The following is a 25,410-nucleotide window of genomic DNA, read 5'->3' as shown; positions in this document are numbered from 1 at the left end:
CCGGATTCTTTTTCATTTTCAAACTAGTAGTCTTCAGTCCCAATCAACGCTGACTCAAGTGACATCATTTGAGGCAATTTATCAGATGGCGTTCCCCTTAAATTGTCATTATGAACGACAGTAAATTGGGCCAGCACCTATATTGGGAGCAAGACTCCAAAGCAATGGCACTTACTATCAAAGTTGTCATCAGAGTGGTAAAACAGTCTATGACTATGGTAAACACAAGTCTGTCTTAAGAAATGTTTTAATACTGCACAGAAATTATAGGAAGGACGTCAGGGTGGACAGTGGATGTACAAAGCGCAGGACACAGGAAACCAGGTTTCACATCCTGAGTCCTATGTGTTGTGTTAGGTTTAGGCAACAAAAGCATTTTGGTTAAGATTAGGAAAAAAAATTGGTTCATTTTCAATGAAGTTAACACGATCACAACAATGATCTTTCCCTAACCTTAACGTGCAGTTGCTAAGAGCAGATATTATAGGAAAGCAAATGAGATGCACTGTCAGTGAGCGTAAGCTCAGTATAAACATTTTGCCTGCCAGATACATTAATTAACAACGTTTCCTCATTATGGTGATTAAGAACATTATCCGGGAGTCATTGTGTTTCCTCCAAAGCATGTCTGCTGTTGCAAATCAGTAATATATAGAAGTCATTTCTAGGAGACAGGGTTGGGTAAAAGCAGCATACAGTATAAGAACTATAAGTTTATAACTGTCGATTTTAAAATGAAATCATTCAGTAAACTTATTTGTCATTTGTATGCAAATTATGTATGACACAATCAAAATTTAAGTTAACAATAAATGTTTTACTTTCATTTTGATGTTGAAAATGAAAAATGAAAATCATTCAGTTAAAAAGAAAAAGTCACTGACATGTGGGCTAATGTTCCCTGAACACCAAAGTATCCCTTTGCTACAATAAAAAAAAAACCTGAATGTAAAGTGTACTTTCAATGGACTGGAAGACATTTAAAAATGTAAAAAGGGAAACTGGTTTTTGCATTTTTATTTGGAGGGCAGCATGGAGATGTTGTTTCCTCCTCTCACTTTTCAGAACTTTCTTTATCATTGGCTATCAAATGCTCATTTATTCACTTTAGTTTAAAATTTGATTTAATTTGAATCTAGTTCCAGAAAGACTGCCGGCATTATTGGTTTTTATACTGTATACAGTTACTTTAACTTTATAACAATGTTCTTCAAAATAGTTCTTTGACTTATCAAAAGGTAAGAAGTTACCTGTTATTGCAGAGGCCAGATATAGAGCGGTACTTGTTGAGATGACTGTGCTGACAGATGGTTGGATGTGTTGCAGGAGGACATTGAGACAGCTCTGCAATCAGCTCCACATCCTCCCATGAAAGCAATTCTAGCATAGTGACACAGTAAAATTAACACAAGAAAAACTAAACGGAATTGAATCTTGCCAACCTTTAAGAGCATATCAAAAATGAAAGAACATGCACTATAATTGAAAATGTCCCTCTTTTGTCTTTTTATAGTTCCTGTATGAGGACGTTGGTGGCCTATTGGTATCCATGGCCTTAAATTATCCAGTGTTTTGCACTTGACCAATTAGAAATTTTGGTTGTTTTGACTCCATGGTGTCCGACTGCTTCTAAAGGTTTCTTTCAAGATGATTTTCTCTGGTTTTAATGAAAGAAAGCAATTCTACCTGGTGCCGTGACATCCCTTTTATGTCTCTGTCTTGCTCTGTTCTTTAGGACTTGCAGAGTTGTTTGAAAAACCTCTGCAGCTCGAGAAATCTCCAGGGTCTCAGGCTCAGTTTGCCGAAGGAATGTAAACACATTCGTGGAAGACGAGGATGTGTTTCGTCTGGGCACAGAAATTGACAGATAAGGGGAAAGTTTTGGTTTCTTCTGTCCTGTCTCGGACAGGTATTGTTTCAGTTAAAACACAGACAGACAATTTGATAGTTACCGTTGTCTGGAGTGAAGAAAGGCTTCATGTACAATTTGAAGGCTTTCTTGATATGAGGAGACAAGCATTTCTCTGACAGATGTGGCTGGAAGATATACAGTATCATAACATAACAGTATAAAAATCAGTTCAATTGGAATTACACACTAAATCTGAAAGTAGAATTTCATCTGTATACAGTGGTGGAAAGTAACATTCATTTACACAAGAATTGTACTTACTTTCTTGAGAATTTGATATATTTGATGCTACTTTCTTCTTCTACTCTACATTTTGGAGATAAATATTGCACTTCTTTTTCACTCACTACATTCACTGACAGCTCTACTTTAGTTACTTTTCAGATTATGATTTTACATAAAAAAAAACACTGGATATGTTTATAAAATACAATACATTTGTTATATATTAAACCAGTTGTTCCCAACCTTTTTGGCTTGTGACCCCTTAATTTGGGCCCCTTGCCACATGTTTCAGATGTCTATGTGTTGTTAAACACAAAGAGTCATTTCCGCTCTAAACTTCTCAGATGGTTTCATTAAAAAAAATCTGTTGTCATCATGAATGACAATGTAATTTGGGCGAGGTAAAATGATCCAATATTTCACCAAAAACAAAAGAAAAATGAACACAAATTTAACAACAAAACATTGTTTCTTCTTCCTTCCTCTCCAATTAATCATCTCATGACCCCTCCGATTTATCTCGTGACTCTTGGGAAGGGGCACGACTCCTAGGTTGAGAACAAATGGATTAAGCTAACCTTGCTGTATATAAAGTGGTTAAAACTAGCTCCACCATGACCAGCTACAACAGACAAATACTACTTACGCATTCATGTATCTGTAATATTAATCAAATGTCATATACATCACTCGCAGGGGCCTTTTTTCTGCAGAACGAGTACTTAAAGTACATTTTCATACTTCTGTACTTATATAGGCATGATTTTGAATGAAGACCTCTTACTTACAATGGAGTATGCTTTTACTTAAGTACAGGATCTGAGTATTTCTTCCATCGCTGACTGTATATTAGACCATATTGAGAGTCAGAACTTTTGTCTCTGCACACCTTACAAGTGCTACATGTAGCATTTTAAATGTCAGTAAATAATTAGTATTTTAATGTATTTGATGTAAACCCAGAGCAGGAGCTTCCCCAGCCTCATATGCAGCATTTTCACTTGTACATCACTGTGTCAGATTTGGTAGTAAATCTGCCGACTTGCGTTAAAGCAAAACAGACATGGAACATGCTGTTGTTCGCTTGTTTGTTTTTTTTAGAAGATATATAGAGAAAAAAAAGTTCAATGAGACATAAGAATGTTGACTATCCTACCCAGATTTCCATGGTTATGTCTCCTTTCTCCAATTCATGAACAGGTGCAGGTGAGTAATAACCAAATAATGTTTAAAAAATAGTTTTTAAGCCACATTTGCTATTATAAGCTTTTATTTCAATCAATCTTTCGAACCTTATATTTCAGCTATTATCATAGATGATCAAACATTTTAGATGAAAATAGATTTTTAGCAAAAGCATTTATAAAAAAAAGGATTTACTTACAGTTTAAATGTCTCGCTTCATTAGTTGAAAAACTTGGAAGAACAATGCAGAGCAACGTAAGGAAAATTACAGTGAAATAACAAGCCATTTTTGTGGACAGTTTACAAGAGAAGAGTCAAAAATGTTAATAACAATAACAATAAAGACATATCTTAGTTTTGTGTGCATTGCTGAACCTGTCCTTATATATTCACATAAAGCAGGGAGCCCATTGCGAAGGTTAAGTAAACCCGCCCACACTAGAGTAACTCAGAGGTATGGCGTTTCTCTTGTCCTCGGCTGACTGATTTAAAAAATAACCTTTTTCAGCCACCTGGAACTCTACAATCCCAGAGAAAAACATGAGATAATACTGACACTACATTATCGCTCTCACATATATTGATTGATAGACAGTTTTTATATACAGGGGTATAATGCATCCATGGGTGTGCAATGTAGGAGATTAAGGATTGAGGAAATTAATTTTCAGCTAAAGTTTTACATTTTACTATAGGTATGTGAGCTGACAATGTTGGCCCAGAAAAACTGACAATAAGTGCAATAACTGAATAAAATCAGAATTACTGGCTCGCCAAGAGTCTAATCAACAATGGTGCACTATCTTGGCCAGGTCTCCCTCGAAAACGAGATTTGAATCTCAACGGACTTCCTGGTTAAATAAAAACAAATAAAATAATAACAATAATAGGTCACTGCAACCAGGAAATTATCATGAAAAGAGATGTCAAAGAACTTTAGACTGAAACAAATGAAATCATTTTCGAACAGATAAATGACTCCGGTTATGGGACAAATTGAACATATAGTAAAGTCCTGTTCGTCCCTCTGCACCCTTTTATACCACCATCATATTTTTGTTTGTTCATGTGATTCTATAATCTTCTGTCTGTCAAGTTTTTGCCAGTTGTGTAAGAAGATTGAAGTTGTAAATGTCATTCGCAGTACTTTTGACACCAGAAAGTGGCACAGCAAAATGTGTGCTTCTTTGTGAAATATTTTGTAGTAGAAGCTTGGGGACTACTCGCAGGGCCCGGCTCTCCTTTCCCTCAAAGGTCAGCACCGTCACATCACCCCACTCCTGGTTTCTCCTCTCCCCTCTTCATTTTAGAATTGATTTTAAGATTTTACTGATCACTTTTAAAGCATGTGTGGGTCTGGCCCCTAGATACATAATAGAAATGTTGACCCCACTGAGCCAGCTCGCAGCCTTAGATCCTCAGGTGGGGCCCTTCTGGCTGTTCCAAAGTCGAGGCTTAAATCTAAAGGTGACTTTAAAGGTGCTTTTGCCATCAGGGCCCCTCGGCTGTGGAACGGCCTGCCTGAGGAGATAAGGCTCGCAGAATCAGTGATTTCTTTTAAACTCATCTTGATAGACTTGCTTTATGTGAGGTCGTCTTCTTATTCTTCTTATTTCTTGCTTTTATTGTTTCCATTTGTTTTTATTTCCATTGTTTTTCATTGTTTTTAAGTTGTAATTTTGTTTTGTTTGGCATTTCTGTTGTTATAATGCCTTCTGGGTATACTGTTTCACTTTGTAAACTCTGTTTTGGTGCTAGTTTATTGTTTATTTATTATTATTATTATTATTATTATTATGATGCAGTCAAAAACATTGTAGCCCTGAATACTGTAGTCCTGGCTTAAATCCTCGCTCTGAAAATGACACTATTGAGTGTAACTATTTATTGGATAGGACTTCACACGTCACAACCTTTCTGTCAAACTTTACTTCAAGGACATAATTGTTAAAACAAAAGAAGTATCCACAACAGTCATTGCAGTTTTTTAATAGGTTCATGGTCCTGCTTCCTTAGCTGTGCCTCCATCCTCCCAAGCCTATTTTCAAAGTTTTAGTGCAGCATGTAGGGATTACTAACAGTGAGAAAGGCCATGGCAGCGGCCCTGAAGTCGCCCTGGAAACTTTTCTTCAACACAAATACTTCAGTTAGCATTCAGGGTCCAGTACCGCCAGTGGAGTCAGCTGTGAGAGTCACAGCCCATTGACAGCTGAGCAGTGTACTTGAAATTCATGCTTGACATGGTGCTGATGCAACTTCATGATGCTGTGTGTGTGACAACAGCCAGCAGTGACTTCAGCAGCGGGCCAAAGACTATCTCAGTTGTAGCTCCCTGTGCACGTTGTCATGGTGCCTGCTTTAGCCTCAATGCAAAACCGTTTCAGCCCAAACTTCTCAACAAATGACTCTCAGAATTTGTAGAGAATGAAGCCAGTGACATCTGAAGAAAAACTTATATATCTGGATAGTTTGTTCTCAATCTGGTGGCAGACCATTATGAAATAATAGTATGCTTAATTATTTTTATATAGAGGATAGACAAAATACCTGACACCTGTACAATATAGTACAATCCAATGCTTTAAAAGTGCAATACTGTAAGTTTAGCAATGTTCAGTTTTCCACTGTGTCAGGAGGTGTTGAATCCACTTTATGGTAATTTATGCCACTGTAGTCTGTTGTGTTGTTTTTCCAATATCCCATTAAATGTCCTTAAGTCACTTTTGGTGACAGCCTCTTTCTGACCGCTGTTGCTTCTTGCCAAGACTTTCACTTTCCAAGTTACATCATTTTGTATAGTTTAAGAATAATGGACCAGAAATAAGCAGCAACTCCCTGGCATCTTTTTACCACCAAGTTGCCTAATGATGCCTTTGAAAAATCACTATGTCAAAGCAGAAACTTACTGCAATTTGGTATTCAGCTCACCAAAGCTACAGGTTAGAGATGGTCAGTGAAATTACATTTTTCGTGCAGTTCTAATAATAGAACACCTTTTATGACATCATCATAACACAGACTTAAAATAATGTATAACAAATTTCAGTGTATTTATTAAGCACAAAGAAATAAAAAAAATTAAATAAGCCACTTTACAAATTAAATACAATAAATGTGCCAACATTAAGGTGTTTATTTATTTCTAAAATGATATCAGATTAGTCAGTGAGCTGCATAATCATGTAATTTATCATAGTGAAGAAGCTGAGTGGTCAGCTGTTTTACTGATCTTGAATAACATACACTTCAGAAAGGGAGTGTTTTTTGAATGGCAAATCAACCCTTCAGGATAAATTTACGTACGCTTACACAAGGGTATGGCAGATGTAACATCTGCCAGGCAGAGCCATAGCTACAAGTGAGGTCATATAATCAGTATTGCTCCTAGGAATTTAATGGTTTTAGACAGCCTGTGGTGGATTTGGTTCAGCTTTTCTCCTGCTTCATGGAACGTGAGGCATCCAAGTGCCACTAAAATTAGAACCATGCTTGGACAGTTGAATGTTCAACATATTCAGATTTATTTTTTATTTCTTAAATGAAGTCAAGTCAAAGGTAGGATCATGTCAAAATTGAGTTCAGTGGGATGCAACAGTCACAGATTCAGAGCTTGTAGGTTGTTCTAAATTACCCTGTGTCCTCCATGACTCATTCACATATAAGATAATAACCTTTGGCCCACACAATAAACAACCAAGAAGGGTGGAGGTTCCCAAGGCTGGTCAAGCCCATAGGGCAGGTACACCTAATGAAAACTGACAACCATTGTCCTGTCATTTTTGTCTAAATAAAATACGATTAGTATCACCACGTGCCACACCAATGTCATCAGTGCACCACACCAATTTATAATTAACTGCTTCAGTGAGAAAACAGAGGTGAGTAATGAACCCATCAGGCAGGTTTGATCAAAACCGATTCAGTGTCATGATCAATCCTTTGAGCTAACTCTTGTGCAATTTCCAGGCTTACTGTTTTTATGTGTGACACAAGGCAATGACGCACCACTGACAATGGCACACAGTTGAATGTTTCTCAAATACAGTGCAAAATCTGACATTTTTTAATGGCAGTGTTGTATACCTCTTTTATTTGGCATGTGAATTTTAAGTTGTTTGAAACATTGAGTATTTGATACAGTTTCTTGCTGACATTGGAGCCAACGTTCTTATTTTCTGCTAAAATTTCTCTAGTGGCAGTCTGCCATTTCTGTCCAATATGCAAAGAAAATGACACATGTAGGGTAAAAATCACCACAGAAAGTCAGCCTTCAATCTCCTGCAGCAACGGCTCCAGCTTGGCCGGGTGCCCATCAAACGCAGCCTGTGATCACTCACCAGTGGGAAGCCAGTGAGGGATCATGCCCTTCTTAGGCTTAGTGCAAAGCTTAAGAATAAATTATTTCCTTGGGAAATGGGAGGACAAGTGATAGCCAGAGCCCAGCGCCCTGAGATTTGCAATCCCATTGGTTGGCCTGCAGTACCATCCAGGCAGAGCGCCTCGCCTGTGTTTAGCAGCACACAGCCATGGAAAGCTGCAAAAGGAAGAGTTAGCCACAAACTACTCAAAAAGCAAAGTGTACAACTTGAGAACAGAATTGCACCACTGCTGCAGGACACTGGATCTCCTGCTTAACCTCTCATCTTCACACAGCAGGGTAACGACTGAGAGTAATTCTCAAAGCAAAAGGCCACATGGAAAGCCAACGACTCAGCCCACGTCTGAAGAGAGTTTAAAACATGAGGGGCGTCAGAGTCCCCACCCAACATGCCAACTACTAGTAGGTAACTAGCTTTACTTATAACTGTCTTGATAGGCAATAGAAACAGAATGGTGCACTGTGCTCAGTCATCAAATCCAGCTAATATGTTACAAATTCCATGCCATATTCAGTCTGCTCAGCCCCCCCCCCAATTCTACAAAGCTAGCTCTGCTGAAAATTCGATCGCTTACCAACAAGTCATTTTTAATTAACGATCTTAACACTTTTAACTGAAACCTGGCTGGACACTAGTAGCAGTGCACCAGTTCTCATTGAGTCAGCCCCTCCAACTGACAGGAAAGGTAGTGGTGTTGCTGCTATATTTCAAGACTCATTTCAGTGCAAGCAGTTATGTGGTAACAGTTATTTTGCCTCCTTTGAATAGCTTTGCACTGAGTTGAAAAGCACACCAAAAATCCAGATGTTAACAATTCACAGACCCCTGATGTCCTCTACAAATTTTGTTGACCATTTTACTGAACTCCTTTCTGTTATCTCAACAGATCTTGTCATTACTGCAGATTTTAACATTCACATTGATAATCTCAAAGACAAAACTGCCAAGGATTTCTGTGATCTAACTGAAATCTTTGGGGGCCCACATACAACCAAAGACACACACTGGATTTGGTTACCAGCAAGGGTGTTGATATCTCTAGCATGGCTGTCAGGGATGTAAACCTTTCTGACCATTTCTGTGTTGTCTTTAAAATGTCAGTTTCTAATGATAGATCAGATCCGTTTCTATCAGCTGATTTGGTCAGTGGCCAATAAATTCCTCCATGGCAAACAATGGAATCAGACCACTGCTGCAACAGAAACTGTTTGGCCAGATTGTCATCATTCAACACTATCAATACTAAAACTCTGGAGGAAGCATCTTAATTCATCCACCTGCTGTTGTGACACCCTGCTAAGCACCTTTTTCAAACCTTTTTCTTTTTTTTATAAAATCACTGAAAACTGCAGTTACGCTCCTTCTAAAGAAAGGCAACTTGGATCCTTCACTTTTGAATAATTACAGACTCATCTCTAACCTTCCATTTATTGGAAAAATTATTGAGAAACCTCAATATCTTTAAATGTTAATGGCCTTTTGGACAGATTTCAATCTGGCTTCAGGCAACATCACAGCACTGAGGCTGCACTGATCAAGGCATTAAATGATATTTGTCTGAATACTTATTCAGGTAAAACATCAGTTTTAGTGCTGCTTGATCTTAGTGCAGCCTTTGATACTGTGGACCATAAAATACTTCTAGACAGACTGGAAAAGTGGGTGGGATTATCTGGCACAGTCCTTGGTTGGTTCAGATCATTTCACGAAGGCAGGGGCTACGTTGTTGCCGCTGGTGACCATCAATCTGAGCAGATCACCGCGACATGTGGAATCACACAGATGACACTCAGATTTACTTAGCTGTTTTATCAAGTGACTATGGTCCCTTAGACTCACTTAGACAAACAGCTGGATGCAATTCAATTTCTGTCAATTAAATAAAGGCAAGACAGAAATCAATGTATTTGGCAACAAAGAAGAAAGAATGAAAGTTATTGCTCAGCTTGATTCCAGAGCTATAAAGATGAGAACCCAAGTTAGAAATCTTGGTGTTTCAATAGACTCAGGTCTGAGCTTCAGCAGCCACATCAAGGCAATAACTAAATCAGCAATTTATCATCTCATAGAAGTCTCATGTCCAGACAAGATTTAGAGAAATTCATTCATGCCTTTATATCCAGGGTGGACTAGTCAGAACGCTGCTGCCAGAGTTCTAACGAGAACCAAGAGAACAGAGCACATTACTCCTGTTCTTAAATCTTTACACTGGCTGATTGAACTGATTTTAAAGTGCTGCTGCTAGTTTATAAATCACTCAATAATTTCAGGCCAAAATACATCACTGATCTCCTTGAAGAATATAAACCCAGCTGCTTTTAGCTACAATGCTGCACACGGATGGAACCAACTTCCTGATGATCGCAAATGCGCCCCAACCCTAGCCAGCTCCAAATCTAAATGAAAAACTTTATTGTTCTCCTGTGCCTTTGATTGATCGGTTTCTCTACTGCACTTTTATTTCCTTTGTTGCATTTGGGGCAACTTACAACATATTACTGTACTGTAACTGTATTTTATTTAATTGTATGTATTTTATTTAATTTGATCTAATTTTAAAATGGTATTTTATTCTATCTTAATTGATTTTATTCTATTTTTTATTTTTATTTATTTTATTATTTCTTATTGTTTTGAATGTCATTCTAATGCTTTTCTTTGCCAGTGTAAAGCACTTTGACTTGCCTCTGTTTGAATGTGCTATATAAATAAAACTGCCTTTCCTTGCCTGCATGGTGCACTAGCAACACATACTGTTGTGTCAGGCTGCCTCTGTGGAGCTGGGATCAGGCAGGGACAGCATTTATGTGTGTAGGATATTCTTTTCAGGTGAGACGCCTCTCAGTGACCAGAAGCAGCTGGCGACTTTTATCAAAGGAAACTCGTCCCCCACTCCCACAACAGTGGGAGTTGGCAGCAAAAAGGACAGTAGGAAGAGGAATATGCCGATCCAAAGAGAGTAAGAGAAAGGGGATAAAAATAAATAAATAAATAAACTACAGGGTTAATGTGCCCTGATTTTTTTTTGTTTGTTTTTAATGATCAATTTACTACGTAGCATTGACTACCACAACATTACCTATGAAGCACTACCCATATGAAATACTGTACATGCCAAAGGAATAGTCTGACATTTTGGGAAACACGCTTATTCGGTTTCTTGCCAAAGGTTCCATGAAAGCTCGATACCACTCTTGTATTTGTCTACTAAATATGAAGCTACAGCCAAGTGACGATTATCTTAGCTTAGCATAAAGACTGAAACAGCTAGCCTGGCGGTCCAAAGGTAACAAAGTCCCTGGTTGCCTGGCAACCTCACAGTGACAACAAGACTAGAGAAAATCACTGTGCACGTCAAAGAAATAGTCTAGCACATAACCCCTGTAAAATCAACTAACTTTCGGCAAGAAAGCGAATATGAGTATTTTTCAAAACGTCAAAATATTCTTTTAAAATAAACTGTAAGCTAATGTTACGCACAGACTGGGATGATAAAATCATCTGGATGAAAGAAGCACTTTCAAAGTAGACATACAAACCCACAGGGAGCTGCGACCTGTCTCGCATGATGCATGTGCTTTATGAGCAATTTATTGAAAACACAGCAAATACGCATTTTCACACTAAAACCATTACATAAAGCAACTGAAGACATACAGTATTTTTCACTGTATTAGAATGGAAGTTGATAAAAGTGGGTCTTTAACAATAGTTTGAAGCTGAAATGTCACATTTCAGTGAAATGTCGTCATTGGCCAGAGAGATTTGAAACTCAGGCCTTTTGCCTTTATTAGATACAAAAGATGGATACAATTGCACAAACATCATACAAATTAATCTAAGCCTAAAGTAACCCTGCAGTAAATGCTGCCTTTGTGAAGCTGCTTATGTTTAATTTTAGTTGGGACCATATCAGAGAGGTGTTAATTCAATTCAATGGCTATTTGGAGGCTTATTAGACTGCATTACGCTAAAAGGTGTTTGTGTTATCCCCCTCCCACTTCACAGGCATGAAAAAAGTAAACCAGAAGAACTGGAAAAAGAGAAAGGTTACCTTTTCATTACTGTTTAACTGTGAATTCGAATGAAAGAAAATCAGTCTCAAAGGTCTGTGGCAGTAAGCCAGCATCATAAATTTTGTCAGTAAAAAATTAACTTACTCACTAGATGTAGGTACAGCATCATAATTGTTCATAGAGACTGTATCAGCTCAGATTCTGGGCTAATCAGTGGCAGTTGCTATATTTGGCGATTTGTGTCATGTTGTCAAATGTATGGCAGTTACACACCATATAGTAGCGCAGGTGCTAGTGACGGTAGACAAGTAAGTTCCGATCAGAATCAGTGTCCATTATGTAATGAGAAAGAAAAAAAAAGAAATGTAAGAAGTGTGAATCCATTTAGAATGTGTTTTTTCTACTTGTCAAAAATTAAATAACATCTTTCTCCCACCATTAATTCATACATTTTCTACCTCTACAGTATTTTACAAATGTTTCTTTTTCAGTAGTTCATACAAAAATAGCAAGAACAAGATATACATATCAATTGGCTCTGTGCATAAAATACTGCTGATTTGCCACAGGTGCACATGACGATGAGGACAAGTCTTCTTAACTGTTCATGTAATTTCCAGGGAAGCTTTGACTGCACATAAAGAGAGGGTCCATGGAGGCCACTTTGGCAGCGATAAAAGAATGTATACAGTGGAGGACGGCTGTTAGGTTAGCAAACTCTAGTTCCTGGAAAATACAAGTGAAGAGAGAGTCGAATCAATTAGTACACGATGTTCGTATTTTAAAGAACATTTTCAAACTTAAGATCTCTTGAACAACTGAATTTACCACACTAGTCATAGACGTTATAATAACTGGTACAAAATAACTCAAATTAATTTCAACATACCTTTAATTTTGATGTATAAGACAATCATTTCATTACCTTCATTTCTATTTGCTTGCTTTCAGCATTCTTGAAGAGGAGTTTTACCCTGGTTTTCCCATCATCAGAGGAGCCTTTAAGTTGAGAGAACTTATATCGCCACAGTACGGTCTACATGGGAAGGGATTATAAAACACAGCAGCACAGGGATTTCAATAATGAGCACAACATTTAGACACCATGTCTGACTTCAGAGTGACCTGACATTTTAATGTGCAATAGTACTTTGAGGAAATGTATAATTTATAACAACAGAACATTAGTACTTTGGAAATCAGTATTTTACCAGTCTTGCAGTGATTCAATGAACATTTAATTCAAAACGCAGCAAGGCTGCCAAAATAATCTCATAATGTTCCTTTAATAACAATAGCAAACCATTCTCTGAGGTACAGTAATTCACCACTTTACTTCAGGTCCATTGTGCAAAATTTGTGACATTTGAGGGGCTATCTTTTTTATTTTGTTTGTGGCTATTTCAGAGTTATTTAAAATACGTTTTCAAATACAATGGAAGCCTAAGTGAATAAGGACAATAGTGTATCAATACAGAAAAAAAGATGTCAAACTGCAGTCTCAGGAGCCATTTAGGGACGAACAGCACAGGGCCGCGATGTCGACGACAACTGTGAATTCAGTAATACTTCACCTTTGAAGTGCCTTCTGAGCAGGTGAAGCCTGACCCAAAATCTATGGTGAAGCACAGTACATTCCCCTGGCTGCTGCACATGTAGCTTTTGGACTGTTGAGAGAGAATTGATATCCATTAACGTTTTGAATTTCATATTACATCCAAGACAACAGCCATACATAAAGACCATAAAAGCACATATTACATATTACTTGTAAGTATGGCTGAACTGCTTGTAAATAAATGATACATTCATTTTGTTTCCATTTGTGGCAGTAAATGCATCCCCTATTACCAGGGGATGAATAAATAATTCACTTAGTATTCATCATACATCTCTCAGTCTTAGCCCTCATTTACAGTCTTCTTGAAGAACTCAGAAAATAGTCTTTTCTCCCTTCAACACTTGTCATAGCAGGAAAAGCACAGGTGTAAATAATATAATTAACAATGGCTCTGGCACACCTTAGTGAAATAAAGCCATTATTAATGTTATTAGTTACACCTGTGTTTGACAAGTCAAAATATCCACTGTAAGAGAGATCTATAAGGAAGTTATATTTCATGGAATTAATAATAATAATTAATAATTTAACTGAGGTATAAAGGTTCGGTCACACTAGCATTTGAAAAGGCAAAATTTCTCAGCAAAATGAATTCATTTTAATGGAATCAACTTTGGTGAACCCTGACAGACAAATTTGCTCTGTTGACCAATAGAAAGCCGACTTGGCAGAGATAGAGAGTCCAAAATGGAGGAAGCTATTGTAGCCTATTAGCTGTGTTTAATTTGACCTCCTCTGTCAGAGTATACATTTCTCCTGAAGAGGCTAACAGACGGTTAGGAAACTCGTTAGCTCAGAAAGTTATGTGAAATATCAAAATGCCAGCGAGGAGTAAACGGCACAGAAGACAGAAAAGAGAAAGAAGCTCAGGGAGCTATTGTGACTGACTACCACAAGCATGTTCCCGACTGGCTTGCATCTTAGCAGTTTGCTCGTCAGCTACAATAATTCACCAGCTAGCCCCTTGAGTAGTCCCTATACGTAACCAGGCTTCTAGCACAACATATTTTGCCAAAGACGTGCGGATGAATTCCGCAGTGCCGCTTAAAGCGCACATTCTCGACAAAAACCAAGAAACAACTCCTGCCTGAGACCCAGATCGTTGACATCCATTGCTGATCAAATGTGTCTCATCTAAATGACAAAAACAGGCTGCAATGAGTATCATTGTTTTGTGCTATTGGGCCAAGTCAAATTCTTGTCTCTTGTGTGGAATTGTCTGAGTTTGAGGCAGGATTTCCGAGTAATTTTTTAATAGTTACTTCTCACTGCTACAGAATCTGGAACCCACGACACGTGTTATTTGCAACAGGTAAAGAAGTCTATACTGTAAATGCTGACGAAGAGCATGTTGATCTGACCACATTACACACAACTCTGATTATGTGGATATCAAAAAAGAGCAGAAATATGTGAACCCATTTTGTAGAAAGCAACCAGTGTAATCTAATAAACATCCATTGTTTCATCCAGCTCTCAGTGTTAGACACAAGTTGTTGCATGTATGTGTCATGAATCCTCATGCAGACAGAGTTGTTTTAATTGTATTTTCTACTCATGAAATTCTTTTTTTTATACTGACAATATTACTTTGCCCATATATACATTTTACATGTGGAGAGCTCTTGTCTGACACGTTAGGCTTGGAAGATCTGATAACAAGACCAAATCTGAGTTTTTCTTTTTGTCCTGCATGAGCTGTCGGCAAAAGCAGCATCCTGTGCAGCTTCCTGATAATGTCAAGAAACGTGACAGAGGAAATCCATTTTGGAAGCCATAAATCTTTAACATTCATTTTGCTGCTGCAACACAAACACGCATGTGTCTCACAATTCTTTTCACAAGTCTTTTGAAGGCACTGATGTGTAAGCTTTCTACTCTCTGTGGAGCAATATCCCTCTAAAGGCTTTTCTTGCCACATGACTTCATTTTTGCGTCGTGTCGTCCACTCAATTGGAATACCAAGACGTTTATTCTGATTTTGTATTTGTGTTATATATTCCTTTTTTCCCACCTCACTTGAGAACACAGCAGGGACATGGTGAATTCAATTATAGAGTGCAGTGTGCAGTGAATATGACATGGGACTGTACAGTTCTTTCACTGAAAGTCTTTTCTGCTCACAGACCTCAACCCCCCTGTCTTTAGTGGTGTGGTGAATTCAGCTGTGACGGGGATAAAAAAACAGTGGCAGGCCAGCCGCTAAGTTCTTCCTGTCACCACATGTAAGACTGTGTTGCAACATGGTGAGCACTGACTACACTTCGCTAATTGGAAGGGATTTTTCTGTGGGAATTAGCAACATGAAATGCAACATGTTTAAAAATATCTCCTTAAGTAAGTCTGACAGAAGTAAGGGCATGTGTGGGGAATATAATAAAAGAGAGGACAGGTGTAAGAAAAAAAAACAAGTGTGTGTAGAGTGCTCTGTTGCACCTGTAATAGTGATGATGTGTGTCAGGGTGCACTGGCCACACCCTGTGTACAATTTCAGGCACTGGATGTCAGCCAGACATTCTGCAGGTGTTAAATAGCTCTTAAACATTTTTATGGCCTATTGCTGTCTGTAAGTACTACTCGCATTGTTTAAAAATAAAACTGGTTGGGTTGGTGTGAGCTATATCAAATGCTTGCTGTGTGAAAGTGACCACACAACAGTAAAATGCCTTATTATAATGAACAACTCATCTGTTTGGCCTAAGAAATCTGTTTTTAATATTTTTTTGGAAATATCAGTATGTCTTCACCAAGTTGACACAATTAAATGTCAGCTGTCAGCTATATTTAACAAAAAGCTCATTCTTAGAATTATGTAAATTATTCTTCACAGCTTCATACAGTGTCATTGATGTGAAGCACCTGAAACCAGATCTAGCCAGTATCATCCAGTTGCAAGAAAAGCACCAACAGCAAGTAGCACTTAAGATGTAGCACCTATAGATGTAGACATGCCAAGGTGCACCATCTACAGGCAAAGAAAGTAATAGCTTCTGCAATTTTGACATGTGCCACCTGCTGGCAATGTGCGTTTTTATACTCTTAGCTGCTGTTTGGGTATGTGTGCGTTTCTGGTATTATATGCAATATCTCAAAGCTATAATAAGTAATGTTGTCACTTGAGGGCAGTGGACACAAGCTGTGAAGAAAACACTCACACATTATCACCTTTTAAGTTGATGTGGTGAACCCGTTAGCAAACAGTTGCCTATTTATACAGCCAGCAGATATGGAGCAACATTAGCATTCATTTGGAGTTGTGTTTCTGGCCTGGAGATCAGCAACTGGACCTGAACTGGGGAGCAGGATGAGAGATGGCACGTAGTCAATGTGTTGCATTAACCTGGCGAGCTAGTGGTCATGGATGAAATAAGGCAAAAACTTGCAAAAGTAGAAATCCCTAGTGATTTTGGGAGGGCAATTCCATTGTGGAAACATTATGACCTTGTTGTGACAACAGATAAAAACCTCTCTGGCTATGTACAGTGTAGAGATTGCAATGCTATTCTAATATGCGATAGCAAAACAAACAGCGCTAGGGGTACTTCGCTAAAACCATCTACGATGGATGCGATTCTCTTCCTCCACAACTCCTTAAGAGCATCGCGAGAAATTGTGCCTAGAAAATGTTCTGTTCTGGATTATAACTGTTTGGACTGGTGTCACATTCAGCTGGAAAAGATGTTTCAAGTTTACCAGCCACGTTCATCTGGCCAATTAGTTATTTTTATGTGAGAAAGCTTTTCCAAAGAAAGCATATGACTGTTTTTGAAGAAGAAATAACAAAAACTTAGCCTCTGTCCCGGGTTGGGTTCAGGCCTGAAATTCGGCAGTACCAGGCAGGTTCACTCGAGTCAGGTCTGAAAGACACGGGTATGGGCCGATTCAAGTCTCAGTTTTAGGCTCGTGCAGAACTGTACTCTGGCCACCTGGCAGAATGTGAGCCAAAAAACTCAGTAAAGAATGAGCTTTTTGGTAAAAACGCTTTTACCAGGCAAACAGAGGATACTACAAAATTGTATGGCATGTGTACAAATGAGCCACTAGAAGACCCCAAAAGTGAAATATGACACAACTTGACCACTTGCTGTGATCTAAAAGACCCCATCAGTGCCATGTTGGGCTTCATCATCTCCAAAGAAAGAAAAGGGAAAAAAAGCAAATGGGGAAAATGAGAGGAAAAAATGGACAATTTTGTCAGTTATACCCCCTACTTCTACCCCATCAGCAATGTTTATGTAATGCGCACATCCACTCAATTTGAAGGTTGTCCTAAGTTGGACTCTGCTGAGTGCTCCTCAGAAGCCACAGGAGGCTAGCCTAATTGGCTGGAGAACATAGAATCACAAGAAAACTGAAATCCTTCATCACTTTCATTGGCTTCCCAAAGGATGGTGTCCCACATTTGCATCATTAAAAGACTGAAAACATGCTACATTATCATATTTCATACGGTTTGCTTTTATACTGAGAGGGGGAAAACTGCCCATGCAGACCTGACTTAGTAAGAAGTGTTGAGTCACTTATAGAGTACAGTCATTAACCCTCTCAGTCCCAGCGGAACGTCAGGCGTCTATTTCGCTGTCAATCAACATATCAATGGCCCTGGTCCTTATGAACAAAGTGACCAATCACACTTGTTGGTAACCCCTCTTTGCATGTTTTTATAGCAATCCAAGCAATATTTGAACGTTACTTCATGTCCCATTCTTCCTACGGGAAATGAGGCTAACCAGAGTTTGCTAAATAGGTGCCTGTGTTATTCATTGGTTATAATGCTTTAGGGAACTATTCGCATTCTAGATGTTGAGTCTTGACCCCCATTAGGGCAGAAAGGCTAGTTACATGGTTTGATTTAAGTAAAACCTACGTAAAAGTTACTTTAAGTAAATCTTTGTTGTTGTCCTTTATCAGTTTTCACCTGTGTTATTTATTGGTTATGAGGCTGTTTCACCAAAAACCTCACATCACATTGATTAGTTGTGTTACTGTTCTGTGATGAACTCCCATATTTGACTCACAATTCTAGTAAAATGTATTTTGAAGCAATTTTTCCAGTCCACATGTATATATAATTCATCATACATTTTTTTTCAAATACCATAGTCCTGGTTATTCAGAAAAAGAAAATGTGTAATACACCCATATTTGAAGCTAATAATAGACTCTGAGAGGGACATAACTGGAAGTAGGGAAAAAAGGTTTGGGCCTGGGACTGAAAGGGTTAAACACTGCTTTTATTATTGGTGTGGGCCAATCATGTATGTTGCCTGTATTCAGGATGCACAACTCATTCAAATACACCTGACAGACAGATTTACATAAAACTGATGTCATAAATATAGAATCTATTTGTAGGGTTGCCACTGCGCACTGACCAACTGGTGAGTTATCCTAGATGCATGTATCCATATAAAGAAGAGAGGGTCACACTATGTGAAATATATAATTTAATAAGTTTACTTACTACATATGTAAATCTAGAATATGAATATTTGCAAAACAGATTTAAATCACATTCAAGTTTGACATCGGATCACATTGTTTGAGATGTGTGTCAGTCTGGTTGCATGGACTGGATTTCAAACTGTCCTTAATGTCACTTGCAACTTGACAGTTGACATTGTCACATCCAGAGTGGATTCAGCCACATTAGCTGGCTAAGAGCTAACTGTGTGACTGCAGCATCAAACACCTCTGCATATTATCATTCCCCTTTGAAGCTCATGTTGTCTGGTGCAGCAGAGGAGTTCTGCATTGGGACTTGATATTGTTACAGCAAAACAGAAAGAGGGTAAAATATCCATTCGTCATCTATTCTGCAGCTTGTTTTTGCTGGAAAAACCCACCACCAGTTAAAGTATATGTCCACGCCTTTGGTGTTGACAGCAAGTGATGCAAATAGATTAATATTACCTAAACACACAAATCCAAACCAGTTCACTCTGACTTTCTTACTAACTTTCTTCCTTTCGCTCAGGGGGTGATCCTTCATACAGGATTCTTATCATGGTGAGTGCTGAAACCTTTGCTCCTGTGCCTCTTTATCATCTTACTGTACTGGTTCCATCTATCATGTACTGTAGCACAAGGTGCACAGAGGAGACAAAACCTGGACAATGTAATTAATGCTCAGCTTCTTAAGGATCCACTGCCAAGTTCACAATCTAATCTTAACATTGTCTGAATATATCTTTCACCAACAAATCATCTGTCATTAACATTCTCATTAATGATAATAAACTAGACTCCATTATTTTATGGAAACTTGGATAGTGTCTAACACCACCCAACTCTAACTTTGCACAAACAAATGAAAATGGAAGTGTAAGGTTTCAACATTCATAAAGGCTCCTACATGGATTAGTCTCTCGTTTAGCTTATCCATTGTTTTCTGCATCTATTATTGGAACGTTATTGACCATTTGCTAAGCTTGTTACTTGCTAGGTAGAGAAAAGCTGCTTTGACTGCCAACTAAATGAAAGGGGGGATGACAGAGCAGGAGGGTTTCCTCTCATACAAATAGTCCTGTCTTAATAGTCCAACCTGTAATCCCTTCTCTCCCACTGACTTGCACTGAATTGATTCTCAAAAATACAGATGGGTTCAGTATCTTGCACACAGACACTTAGCACACAGATATGCGGGCTGGGGGAAGCCGGGCATTGAACCACCGATCTTCCGATTTACCTCTGAGCCACAGCCGCACCAAATATATATGCTAACTGTTGGCTTTGGAAGTAACTGTAGGTAGCAAGAAATTACAAACTTGACAGGCCTGCCGGGCCTAGTTACGATTGCTAAGCTATGATTGGACAATCGCTGGTCATGGGAGGGGTTTATTGAACGGTCAATATTGGTGGGTTGTTTTTTTTTAAATGTTCATAATTAGGTTGCTGAACAGAAGAATACTTCGCACATCTATTCCTTGAGACAGATGCATAGGTGAGGGACGAGCTGATCCAAGGTTGCAAAATAAACTCTAACTTGCAATAGTACATTTACTTGCGACGTTTCGGCGCTAGATCTTCACCATGCAAAATGTTTTTTTTATTTGGTTGCCTCATAAACAACAGATTTCATAGCCATTTTACAGAACATATAACATAACTCTTCCAAAAACATTATCATCCTCTTTAAGTCCTCATCACTTGAAGTTCACTGTTTACAAAAATATGTATAAGAGTAGACATCATCTCTGCTCATTTCTGTATATTTTCACTATTGTATTACTTTTATTGTTAAAGAGTGCTGTGTTGACTCTGAAGCAACTTAAAGCATTATGACACTCAACAGTCTATATTATTTAAAATGTAACAGACAACAGACAATCAGCATCAGCACAGTAGGATGCATAATTCCTTTACATCAAAGAACCTTTGAAAGACACAGTGTACAGAAAATTCTGAACATAAAAGATATGTTGAAGACCTTTTGTGAATCTTTTCTTGTGCTCTGCAACTGTGTGAGATAATTTCTTCCATTAACTGCATAGGGAGTTATTAACAATGACAATGAAGTGGCTCACTCATAAAATCTGAATTTACAGCTCTAAAAAAGCCAGTCTGTCTTCCTTCCTTGGTTCCTTTCATTTTTGCCATGCACAGTGCTTAGGGAAATTACAGTATGCAGTGCTTGTATAGTGCAGTGCCCACAGAGCCTTGCATGAGGAAAATACAATGTGCTCTTATTGTCTAACTGTGGCTGCTAAGTCAACACATGAATTAAATATTTTGCTCAGTGATTCTCCTTGTAACAATGACAGCATGCTACCACAGCATGTTGGTGGTCACAGGTGGAGTGTTTTAAGTCAACATCTAGAGAACGCAGGCACACTTCTCATTAAAGTACATTGCAGGTGTCTACTTTGATGGCCATTACACTGAGCCTTCCTTAGCCCCATTTGGGACTGTCTCATCCAATGTATTGGGGACAGGTCTTGCTTCCCTTGGCTTTATGTGCTGCTCAGAAATGGGTATATTAACCCGACAGACTTGCCGAACTACCCATTTTGTCCTCATCCTTGATTCCTTATCTCTTGTAAAACTGAAACTTTGAAAGACTTTCGATAAAGCATAAATCTCACCTTTGTATGGCTTGTCCAAATAACGCCAATTACAGACCAAATGCACACATGAGCACATAATCCTACAAAGCAGCTAACTAGGATGCTAAGGACTACACTGGAATGTAAATAATCACAATATGAATTTTCTAACCTGGCATCTCTGTCATCCCTGATATTTTCTGCCAGGCTGAAATTTATTTACTGAAGTTCCGGTAGGATCTGAGAGTAAACTTAAACAACTCTGGGTGCACAAAACTAACTTTTCCACCATTCTCCTCTTCAGTAAAATTGTCAATACCATAACGTCTACTTCTTGCCAATTCTAGCTTCTCACCTCATTCAGGTGCGCCAAGCTGGAATGGTCTCTTTGATACCCCCTGTGGCCTATGGAGGGAAAACACCCACTGCACCTAGAGCAACATATGCTCATATGATGGTTCGTAGATATCTTACGAAAAATAATGCACCATTTATCATGCATAATCCAACGAATGTCCAGCAACAGGTGTATCGGACCTTCATTGTCATGGTAACAATTAACACGTGGTTAACATTGTGAAACGGTTGTAATTTGTTTAGGTTTAGGCACCAAAACTACTTGGTTAGGTTTAGGAAAAGCTCACAGTAACGGTTAAAATAAGTAAGTTACATTAGTAACTCACAGTAAGTCACTTGACTTAACTTACGTAGGTTATGTTACTTACATACGTAACTTATGTGTGTTACTTAAAATAAGAAAGGTAACTTAAAATAACTGACAGGACATGAACCCCAATCTTCCGGGTGAAAGTCTTGTGTTTGACCCATCCATTCGTTTTGACCATTAGCAGGGGTGGAAGTAACGAATTACATTTACTGTTGACACTGTAAATGTAACTAAGTTGTTTTTTTGTGTACTTGTCTTTTTAAAAATTTTCATTTTACTTAAGTACTTTTTATCACAAGTATTGCACTTCGCTACATTTCAAGTCACATCCGTTACGAAGTAAAAAGTCATGACAAACCGTGTGATAACGGAACTAAAGACTGGAGCCAAACCAGCAACTGCAGCAGAAAAGAAGCTGCAGTTACCTGCATGTCCAGAGAGGTGACACTCTGCACTCAGCTGACACTCTGGAAAACGTTTGAAAATGTTTGAAATCTAATGCTTTGAGGATGAATGAGAAGTTGAACCTAGAGCAGATTGTGGAGGACTTCACGGTGCACAACACTCACAGAATGACATTCAGATAGGTGAGTACAACAACAAACTGACTGTGATGGATGTAACTCTCTCTACAGAGGAGAATGTCAATGTTGTGTGCATGTGTGTGCACTACAAGTGTTGTAAAAACTATTTTTGCTGTTATATGTGTATTAATTCTATAAGAAGTGGCAGGTAAATTCATTTCTGTAGCCTAATAATGCTTGTTGCACCCGCCTTAAGAAAAGGAATATATTGTTGGTTTGTACATAAGGGCTCTGCGATGTGGTGTGTTTACGTTGACATGTTAATATGCTTTACTTTGTAGCCTAAATGTGTTCTTTAATTTAATCTATCATGTAATTTTTTTTCTCCTTCCACTCCCACTCCTTCCCATTTAAAAATGTAATGCAAAAACATTTACAGAGAGTACATTTTATTACTTTTACTTAAGTACATTTTTACACAAGTAATTTAACTTTTACTTGAGTAAAATATTCTAGTACTCTGTCCAAACCTGACCATTAGTAGCACTATGGAGCAATGTTTTTACTGTGTACTTATTTGTATCTATCTTGTTTGTATGTAGACTATCTATCATGCACATGTATGAAGATGCACACAAACGCATGAGAATACACATTCCTGCCACAGGTTTGTTGGTGGCAGTAATGTGCAAAGAAGCAATGCACCAAGAGGCAGGGAAGATTACAGTTTTGCTAGCTTATCCAAAAAGTGACGAGACGACCCAATTCGAGCTGACGAGAAAGCACACTGGCAAACAACACTGTGTGTTAGAGGACGTATGGCACCACCCCCAGGTGAACTACCAAGTTTTTAGGGAGTCCCGTGCTTTTAAGCCAATTTGACATAGTGGCCAAACTGTGTAATTACAACTTTGTCCGGCCCAAAAATACTTTTTTTCCCATAGACGTACATTGTGAAAGAAGCAGCTGTAAAACGGTGGATACATGTTTTTGAGAGTCACAACCCCTGCGATCAGATTTGATCCATTTGGTCTGATAACATTTGGAAAGCCTGGAAGAGCTGCATTCAAGTTAGCGAAGGGCTAAACCAGTAGTTAGCCGGACGTCTCTAGTGCGCTTGCTCTATGGGCCACACGATGCAGAAGCTATGCAGAAGATAATAGGTAATTTTCTACAACGGATGTCGAACTTTTTTGGCTTCAAGCGCCACTGAGCAACTTTCATAGGCATGAACGACACTCCGCCTCTGACACTCTATCCAGTTCTCTTTATACATCCATGAAGTAAACATGTTGTGATGATGTAAATAATGCACAGTTTAAAATATTCAAGAAATGCTTTTAACGTGTGTGTTAGACCTCAGGAATACACTGCTTTGGTAAGAAATATTGAATGTAAACATAACTTTTGCTCGTTTACAGGTAAACTAAAAAGAAAACGCTTCAATGATGAGGACTAACTGATTGGTCGAGCGAATGCACATCTGCTTAACTTACCCACATCCAATTAAGAGCAGCGTACAGCTGCTTCCCTCATCTTTTCAGTTGGAAGCATCCGCTACAGTCTTACATGAGACAGTACAAATCATGTCCAGGTCTTCCTTATACTTTGATTGTACTGATCAGAGACATTTCTACTGCACCCATCAATAACAAATGCATAATGGAATGAAGGTGGTTCAATCAAACTTATATGAAACTGCATAACTTTATCACTATGTTCTTTTACCAACAGAACTACCCTACAGGAATCTCATTGGCTAAGGTTAGTCAGCCAATTTCACCACAACTGGTGGGAAAAAACATCACTTAGTGTTAGAGATATTAGTAATTTCATCTACATGCATTTAGTTTTACTTGTACACTAATAAAAATGTCATGCTGTGTATAAAACATACAGGCCCCCTCTGCATGAGTTTTTTTTTTTTTTAAGATGCAGGAATTAGCATGTGCAGAATTAACTGGATGAATGTAATTGAGTCCAGTAGATTTATGACTCTAAACTCTCAGTGACCACATGAGCCCTCGGAACATAAAAAGGGATTATACAGGGTTCCTAAGACTTTCAGATTGATGGTTTTTGCTAAAGAGCCAGTGCCCCGCGCCAGAGTCAACCACGTTGCTCGCTGGTATAATACTCACATACACTATTCCAAAGGACATCTGGTGAAATAGGAATCCATTTAATTATATCTGGTTCCCACGTTGACCCGGAAAGGATTTCAGTCTGCTAGTGATTTGAATATCTTCTGACAGGTGCTCTGCTATGTAATATTTATAAATGTCCCTACTTAAGGGTCCGGAGCACCAAAGCCCTCAGGCTTCGTAGCATTTTTAGTCTTTATCTTTGGTTGGCCGCACTTGAGGGGTGAAAGGGTGGGAATGGGGAAAAATTAGAAAAGGCACCGCTGGCCATTTCATGAAGAGTCTGACCCGACATGTGGCATACTTTCTCAATTCCTAAATACAATGTGAGATCATGGCTATGTGGAAGCTTTACAAGCTCAAAGAAAAGCAGATGATACTACAAACACAGATATAATTCCAGAAAATTATTACAGTGGTGCTTTAAGCAAGGAGCCCTACATCTGTATTTTGATTGAGCTTTCTTACAGTAGAAACTCTTGTTTCAAAAAAATTCTACCAATTTAACTCTTTTTATCTTTGTCTAAAATTTGCCAAAAGGAAACAATGGTTCTCAGTTTAGTTATACTGCTCAGATGGAAAAAGAAATAGGACAGAATCTAACAGTGCTGGTGAAGGACTGATCACACACAGGCATGTGTCGAGTTGTCCCCTATTCAAACCTGGAATTTGTTGCAAATACTTTGCCCTTG

At 38.4% G+C, this 25,410-nt stretch overlaps 2 protein-coding genes across 4 annotated transcripts in view; both read right to left on the bottom strand.

The window, feature by feature from the left end:
* The window catches only part of tpo (thyroid peroxidase), a 28,195-nt gene extending 17,912 nt beyond the window's left edge, over positions 1 to 10,283 (bottom strand). Inside the window, exons 1-4 of the mRNA XM_044167389.1 lie at positions 3,522 to 10,283; positions 1,953 to 2,037; positions 1,687 to 1,847; positions 1,251 to 1,380 (exon numbers count right to left, since the gene is read on the bottom strand). Of these exons, the coding sequence (XP_044023324.1) occupies positions 1,251 to 1,380; positions 1,687 to 1,847; positions 1,953 to 2,037; positions 3,522 to 3,609 (464 nt within the window). The 5' untranslated portion in view covers positions 3,610 to 10,283. The remainder of the gene's footprint in view (positions 1 to 1,250; positions 1,381 to 1,686; positions 1,848 to 1,952; positions 2,038 to 3,521) is intronic.
* A 982-nt stretch (positions 10,284 to 11,265) lies between these two features.
* Positions 11,266 to 25,410, bottom strand: part of sntg2 (syntrophin, gamma 2) — a 73,735-nt gene continuing 59,590 nt past the window's right edge. For 2 of the 3 annotated variants that reach the window (XM_044167107.1, XM_044167108.1), the window contains exons 15-17: positions 13,292 to 13,384; positions 12,643 to 12,753; positions 11,266 to 12,443 (exon numbers count right to left, since the gene is read on the bottom strand). In XM_044167107.1, the coding sequence (XP_044023042.1) occupies positions 12,315 to 12,443; positions 12,643 to 12,753; positions 13,292 to 13,384 (333 nt within the window). In that variant the 3' untranslated portion in view covers positions 11,266 to 12,314. Of the gene's footprint in view, positions 12,444 to 12,642; positions 12,754 to 13,291; positions 13,385 to 16,503; positions 16,631 to 25,410 lie in introns of those variants that run through there. The other variant, XR_006374611.1, reaches the window with a different exon arrangement.

This window comes from Siniperca chuatsi, linkage group LG15 (genome assembly GCF_020085105.1).
Source record: "Siniperca chuatsi isolate FFG_IHB_CAS linkage group LG15, ASM2008510v1, whole genome shotgun sequence".
NCBI lineage: Eukaryota > Metazoa > Chordata > Actinopteri > Centrarchiformes > Sinipercidae > Siniperca > Siniperca chuatsi.
This window is presented reverse-complemented; position numbering and strand designations above follow the sequence as displayed.